Below are 7,549 nucleotides of genomic sequence, written 5' to 3' on the forward strand. Positions count from 1 at the left end.
GAAATGTATATCCTATTTTGGACAAAATGATTTAGGGCATGGAGAAGCCAATTTCAAGATGGAGAAACATGGAAAGTTGGCATAAGTCACATGTGACCTCTAGGACATACTGGTAGAACATGAAAACATGCTTTTGGAATTTCTAGAAATTATTAGGTGAGGAGAGCCCAGTAGAAAAGTAGAAAAGGAATAGGAACTCCAACTATTGCTATCTCTATATTAAAGGGAATTTTTGCATCGACAAAACTACACAGGTCTCAGAAACCTTGGTTACACATAATTTCCATCAGCACACAATGAAAATCCAAGGAGGTTGTAGTCTTTGGCTGATAAATGGGTTGAGATTGTGGCTCAAATCTTCTAGGGAAAGGGGGAAGGGGAGATGTCATGAGGGTAGACAAAGTCTAGCTCCAAAATCATCTTGAACTTTTACCATAAAGCAAAATTCATCCCTGTATTATTAGAAGTAGCGGCAGTATTTTCCAAGACAAAACAGGTTCCAATTCTGCACAAATATGAGATAATTGAAAAGTTTTATTATAAACACAATAAGCAAAAAGTTCAATGCAGTGGGGGCAGAAGTGTGTGGATAACCTGCCAAACAATTAGTATTCAAAGTGTTGAGTGAGGGAGGTGAGGTTCAACTATCTTTCTCAAGAAAAGGAGAGAACTGGGTATTCATCAAATTGGTTAAATTGAGGTTGGTCAAAGAGTTTCTACAGATACACCTGAATATACTAAACATTGCTGTATTATCTGTTGAATTGCTGTCTTTCACTCTTTCAGCATTTGGGGATCATTATTTAGTTGAATTCGTAGAGATCGATTTTCCAGACACATCTCTGTTCTTTAATGAGCAAATGATAAGAAACAATTTGACTCCTTATATGACAATGGAATTAAATAATTGACACTCATCTAGAAATAATTCTACAATCATCTCCATCTCTAAGATTACCTACTGCAAACAAATAATTGATCTTTCTTTCTAACAAACCACATGGGTAAGATGATCACTGTGACTCTGAACGCAAGAGTAAGTGAGTGGAAGCTACAAAGGGAGATTATCTGCTAATATAGAAAGAATCTAGAAGAAAATATTTTATTAGAGGTAACATGATATAGCTTGGAGTCATCTTCTTTGGTCTCTTGCATACATTTTCTCTGCGTGACTAAGGAAGAATTCACAAGGTAGTAAGCACCAATACTTTCTGCTTTGGAGTTTCACAAATTGAAAATTTGTCCCTCTCTTGTTAAGTCAATCAAATATCTACTAATGGTCAATGGTGGTCCTTAGTTATGAGCACCTGAGAGACAGAAACTAGAGCACTCTGACTATGCTAAATGAGTAAGTATGGGGCAAGGTTGCTAGAGAATATACAGAAAATACAAAGAGATTTTCATTAAGTTTAGTCTTCCGCGAACAGCTGTAAGAAAATAGAGGAAGCAATCTCTAATGCTCTCATGATAAATTCAAGTATCCTATCCTGACTCTCCACTTCCATTCTTGCCCCTTGCTGCCTTACAGCACAGAGAGCCTCCTGTTCTGCTAGTTTTTTCTCCATTTGCGCCTTTCTCTTTTCCTGCTCCAGCTTATCTTCCAGCTTTCTGATTTTCTCTTCATACTCCTCTCTTATCCGTGCTTTCTCTCTCTCCAGCTCCACTCTATAGTGTTCTTGTATTGCTTGTGTTTGCTTCTGGATCTCCTCCTCGGCCCTTTGGTACATCCTATTAGTGTAGCAGCCTCCCTTGTTCTCCCTCACCACGCGCTGGATCAGGGCCAGCAACTGTGCCCTCTGGGCCTCCTGCTCAGCGCCTGTTGCCCTGTTGTTGAATGCACAGTAGCGGTCACCAAAAATGTCCATCAACTCTTGAACGTCTCTTGGAGCTTCCCCTAAGTAGTCATGCAAATTGGTGCCATCTAAGTCATCTTTCCGGGTGAATACGAGAATCATGAATCTTCTAGCCCTCTCTCCAAACATTTTCAGGATCTTCTGTGTGGCCTTGTGCTCTTCCTTAGTGTAACGGCCCAATGGGACCACCAGAAGCAGAGCGTGAGGCCCTGGGGAGGTCAGGAGAATGCAGCGAGCAATCTCCTTGGATGTGTCAGCATTGTGCACCTCTGTGTCGAAAATGCCTGGTGTGTCAACCACGACAAGTTCTGTTTCCTTCCATGAGCTGCTGCGTTTCTCACACTCCTTGGTAATGGATTTTGCTGCAATGCCAGAATGGAACACTTTCTGGTCAAGGATGCTGTTTCCTGTTGCACTTTTTCCTGCTCCGGTTTTACCCACTAACACAATTCTCAATTGGGAATCTCTGGGCTCTTGCCTTCCAGGCCCTGGGATATCAAGAAAAAAAACAAACAAACAAAAAACAAAAAAAAGCCATGCTGTTAGAATCTACCTCTAATAGATTCCCCTGCAGGGTCCTCACCCCCAGTGCCCTTCTCTGTTACTGGCTGTGGGGGCTTCTTCTGATGTTACTGCCAATAATAGCTGTTTTGTTTCTTTATTTTTTCTTTTTTTTCTTTCTGAGACAGAGTTTCACTCTTGTTGCCCAGGCTGAAGTACAGTGGCATGATCTTAGCTCACTGCAACCTCTGCCTCCTGGGTTCAAGTGATTCTCCTGCCTCGGCCTCCCAAGTAGCTGGGATTACAGGCATGCACCACTACACCCAGATAATTTTTGTATTTTTAGTAGAGATGGGGTTTCGTCATGTTGCTCAGGCTGGTCTCAAACTGCTGACCTCAGGTGATCCACCCGCCTCAGCCTCCCAAAGTGCTGGGATTACAGGCATGAGCCACTGTGCCTGGCCAGCTATTCGTTTCTAATGAGGTAGTGCAGGGAGTAACCCAAGATTTGACTTTAGGGTATCTGTAGTGGAGATTTATTTTCCCAATTTATATTCAAAATGAAGCATTTCTTCTTCCCCTTAAGAAGCCAGGGAAGTGGGTTATACAACCTGTCATTATTCTTAAAACACAGTTTCCCACGTTTGATAACCAGAATCCCGGGATGAAAGAAGCATATTTCCGAAAGTGATACGACTGAGAACACGGGATACAGGAAGGCTAAGATTATCTAAGGAAAGATGTGGGCTGGTGTTCACATTTTTATTTAGTTAGCATCACAGTGGAAGGCTTTGTCCTAAGGATAACCTGAGAGCATTGGTTGGCCATAGGGAAGGAAGTAGGAGAATCATGGGAGGCAAAATGACAAAGCACCAAAGGCCAGCTCCAACACTGCAACAGTTAGTCAGTGTTGACAGCATATGGGTGACAATCCATGGAGGACATTGTAAATGTAGCCACAATCTATTCCCATCCCTGGATGCATGCCTCTGGGGTGCAGATTTGCAGTTCCTCCCATCAAGATGCTATCTGTCTCTTCAACTGTTGGATCTGGGTGGGCCTTATGACTTGCTCTGGACAGTAGGACAGTAGAAAGCCTAGTGCAAGCAGAGACCCCAAAAGTGCTTATGCACTGTGGCTTGCCTTTTCTTTTTGCTCTTCCTGCAACTGCCTTATAAGGAAGCCTGGACTAGCCTTCTTGATGATGACAACAAAGCCAAGTTATCCCTGTTACCCTTGCTGTCTGAGAGCCTGCTAACTACCAGACATGTCCACAAGGCTATCCAAGACCATTCAGGCACTAGCTCACCCCAGATGCATGAGCAAGAGCCAAGCTGGCACAGGCCCAAGAATGGCACAGTGAACCCACAGAATTAAGAACCAACTAAATGGCTGATGTTTTAAGCTACGAAACTTTGGGATAGTTTATTAAACCAGCAAAATTTCAACTGATTTAGTCAATTTCTATGGATAAGGAAGAAAATGGAGGGTCATGTGATACACCGAATGAGCCAGCCAGTTTAATTTGTTGGTTATAGTGAGACCACCAGGAGCTGGGAAATTAGGGACCAGGGTGAGGGATCAATTACTCCCGCATTCCTCATTCCCAATCCTCCTCCAGGCTGAAGAAAGGGGCATAAAACAATCAGAGAGGCTACAACTAGCTATTCTGGTATGTCCATGATGTAGGAAGCAAGAGGTAAGAAACTGTACCAAGCCCTGGGTCAATCAGAGGATATTTAATCTCTCTTCTACTTAGCTGCTACAGCCACACCATGGGCAGAAAGTGCAGAGGGTCAAGAGAGATGAAAGAGCAGGTCAAATGAAGAGAAAATGAGAAAGGAGGTCGGAAATATTTTTCTCCTGCTCAAATGGGGACTGGGTGGCAAGGCAGGAGAAACCCCACTCCTATTCCCCCCCACATCCTTCACCCCTGCTGGGGAGCATTGACTGCCCTCTCACCATAACTGGCCCCTGGTGTGCTGGGGTTGAAGCTCACACTGCCGAATTGGGCTGCCATTGTCGCTTGAACTCCTGTAAATCGAGAAACATAACCAGGTCATTTTAGGGAAATGGAAGCAACTAGAATCCCTGACTGCCTGTAGTCAACAACTTTCTTTTTGCCATGAGCTTGCCACGTTGATTTCTCCTGCTCCATTTCCCAAAAGTCTCCTCAACCCTCTCTTTTTAAGTTTCATTTTCAGATTGTTCCTTTTTCTTTACACAAACATAAATGCTTCCAGTGCTTCCTCAGCACTGGTTCTGGCCCCTTCCCCCCTCTACCTAGAGATTCATGGCTTGGATGCCTTTATATGAGGTCTGTAGCCTACAACCTCCTCAGAGTTCCAAACTTTTATATCTCACTCAGCTTATAAAAGTTTCAAATTTTGCATCTCACTCCATTTGGCTATTTCATGGGCATCTCAAACAGAACCTGGCCCAAATTAAGCCCTGACCTCCACATCCTGTCTGCCTCCCTGGCTCTCCCCTCAGCAGATGGCACCACCATCTAGCCCCATGGCTCCTGCAGAACCTTGGGGTCATCCACAACTCTTTTATCCTCTCTCTCTCATTAGCCCATCACCAAATCCTATTGATTTTACTTCCAAAAAACTCAAAATCTCCCATTTCTCTCCATCTTTGTGCTAATACAACCCACTGTCAATTGTATGCAACTTAACAGGCTTTTAATTGATCGTCTTCCCTTAAATCCTTTTTCTACACTACCACCAGATATTATTTTAAAACTAAAATTTGACATTTTTTCTTGTTTAAATTTCCTAGTGGCTTCCTATTGGTTTCAAAAATAACTTGAGTCCTCAAAAATAACTTAAGCCCTGTGTGATCAGCTGTCTCCTCTCTCCAATGTGTGAGCCACACTACCCTCAATGTCCTGGAAATCTTCTAGGTTCCTTCCACCTTCAAGGCCTTTGCACTATCATTCTCTCTCTCTGGAGCACTCACCCTCCAACGTAGTGCTCAGCTTGTTCCTGCTCAACCCGCAGGCCTTGGCTCTATAGAGAGTCTTCCCCAACACCACTGTCTACCAGCAACACCCTCTGGTATGATCCACTGCACCCCAGGGGGTTCTTACAGAATATGTATTACTTTAGGAAGTTAATTGTTTGATTTTTTTTTTAACTGTCTTCTCTTATACTATAAGCTTTGTGATGGGAAGACTACATATGTGTTGTATTTCTCATCATTCCCTGGGGACAAGCACAATAATGGGCAAAGAATGGTTCTCAATCATTATTTGTTAAATAAATAAATGGATAATCTCCCTGCTTCTTGCCTCTGATTCATCACTATGTCCAGCCCACATCTGATCTGTGAAAATGACAATCCTTTCCTTTATTAATTAATATGTAGTGTTATAGAAACATGGCATTAATTTTAAAATTTCATTGCTACCTACAAACATTTTGCAATGGAGAAAGATATTTGAAGAACTCTTATTGGAGCAGATTTTGACCAAAACAGGCAGAAAATGGTAGTTGTTAAAGACAGAGTCACCTCATAGGAAGTCAACAAATATGAAACACAGTGAAAAGCCAGACATTTCTTTTGAAAGAATGACTATTTCTTTATCTTTCAAGAACAGGGTATAGGAAAGAGCTTCTTGTAAACAAAGAAGATAAAGAATTTTTAAAAACCAACTTTAGTGGCTGGTTTTAGGAGAGAGGATAGGACACCAGCAACAAGAAAACAATACTGTGACATTCTGGATTTTTGTGACATTCTCTGGGTGTTTCTTCAAATCATCCTTCTAGTACGTGGGCTCTTTAATGTGCTCTGCTGTTCCTAACTCAGAGGCAAAGCCAGGAGACTGTGCTTCTGTAGATGCTGACCTTAGGTGGCTGAGTTCTCTCTCTGCCTAAGGAAAAAGCACCCATCAGAACCCAGCTTCTCCTGAACTGCAGAGAGTCACACCAGGTGGCATCTCCCTCCTCCTACCGCTAAAGGGGAGCTCAACGCCCAGTAAACCCAGGACTGTCCCTGAGGAGGCAGTTTCCCTAACGGGCATCTCTGAGCATACAGTTAATCCTGTAACAAGACCTCCGACTGTAGAGCCTCCAATCCTGACCTCGGTGCAGTCTTTGTGGGGCCACATACAGAGCTGTGCGCCTTACACATCCCAATGTTCTTCTTCCCACCAGCTCCCCTAGAGCTAATTCTGTTCGCTCACCTAACTTTATCCCTGGAAGAATCAAAGTTTCTATATACATTCCACAACCAGTGAAAGGAAACATTTATTTGTAAAACAAGTATCCTCTGAGCAGCAACCCCTGAAAGAGGCATTAATTTGTAGGGCTCAGCCTTCAAAACAGATTACAACCTAAAATTAGCAAAGACAGGAAACAGGAACCAATAAGAATACAGTCTGAAAACGTGTTTACCAGATGATTTAAGATACAGGTCCCTCCTCACCAAAATCGCACATTTGTCCCGACCCCCACCACACACACCCCTGTTCCCTTACCTGGAAAATCAGGGTCCTGCACCCCTCTCTGATTTTGCACACAATACTAAGCCAGGATGTTGAGAAAGAGGAAAAGAGAGGAAGTAAGGGGAGGAGCTGTCCAGATTTACTTGTGCAAGGGACCTGCCCACCTGATCATCCAGCAGCACTAATAGAACTTTCTACAGGGAGGGGATTGCTCTGTGCTGTCCACGGTGGTGACCCTTAGCCCCATGTGACTACTGAGCACTTGAAATGTGATGAGTGTGATTGCAGTTCTGAATTTTAAATTTTATTTTGTTTCAATTTATTTAAAGTTAAACAGCTACTCCATTGTCAGAATTCTAAAAGGCAAAGTCAGGCAGAAAAACTTGCACCAGGCATTTTCTCCAGAAAGAAAGGAGGAATATTCAGTTTGGTATGCCTGGTGGCTACCATACTGAACCTTGCAAAGGCTCTGAAGTGAGACGAAAAACATGAGTCATGCTGTGACATTCTGGAAGAAACTGCTAGGCCAAAACCAGAGAGTCACCAGTTATTCTGAAAGACCCCTGAGCCCCTGAACCCCTGCTCAGCACAACAGGCTTCCCAGCTGAGTCCCCATACCTCTTTCTCCCAGTGCTTCAGGTATGTCCTCTGAGTCCACAGTGTGTCCTGTATTTCCAGGGTATGTCCACGAGTCATGTGCTAGAAGCAAAAGAGAGTAAATGACCTTCATTGGACTGACTAGGAT

The 7,549-nt window shown here is 43.2% G+C and overlaps 1 protein-coding gene across 1 annotated transcript; it reads right to left on the reverse strand.

The window, feature by feature from the left end:
• Positions 1 to 514: 514 nt before the first annotated feature.
• On the reverse strand, positions 515 to 6,998 carry GIMAP4 (GTPase, IMAP family member 4). Its single transcript, XM_003896845.4, has 3 exons — positions 6,838 to 6,998; positions 4,317 to 4,388; positions 515 to 2,341 (listed from the first exon to the last, which is right to left on the reverse strand). Exons 2-3 carry the CDS (start codon positions 4,372 to 4,374, stop codon positions 1,410 to 1,412), a joined length of 990 nt encoding a protein of 329 aa, XP_003896894.1. The 5' UTR covers positions 4,375 to 4,388; positions 6,838 to 6,998; the 3' UTR covers positions 515 to 1,409.
• Between the last annotated feature and the right edge of the window lie 551 nt (positions 6,999 to 7,549).

Source organism: Papio anubis, chromosome 4 (assembly GCF_008728515.1).
Source record: "Papio anubis isolate 15944 chromosome 4, Panubis1.0, whole genome shotgun sequence".
In the NCBI taxonomy this organism is placed as follows: domain Eukaryota; kingdom Metazoa; phylum Chordata; class Mammalia; order Primates; family Cercopithecidae; genus Papio; species Papio anubis.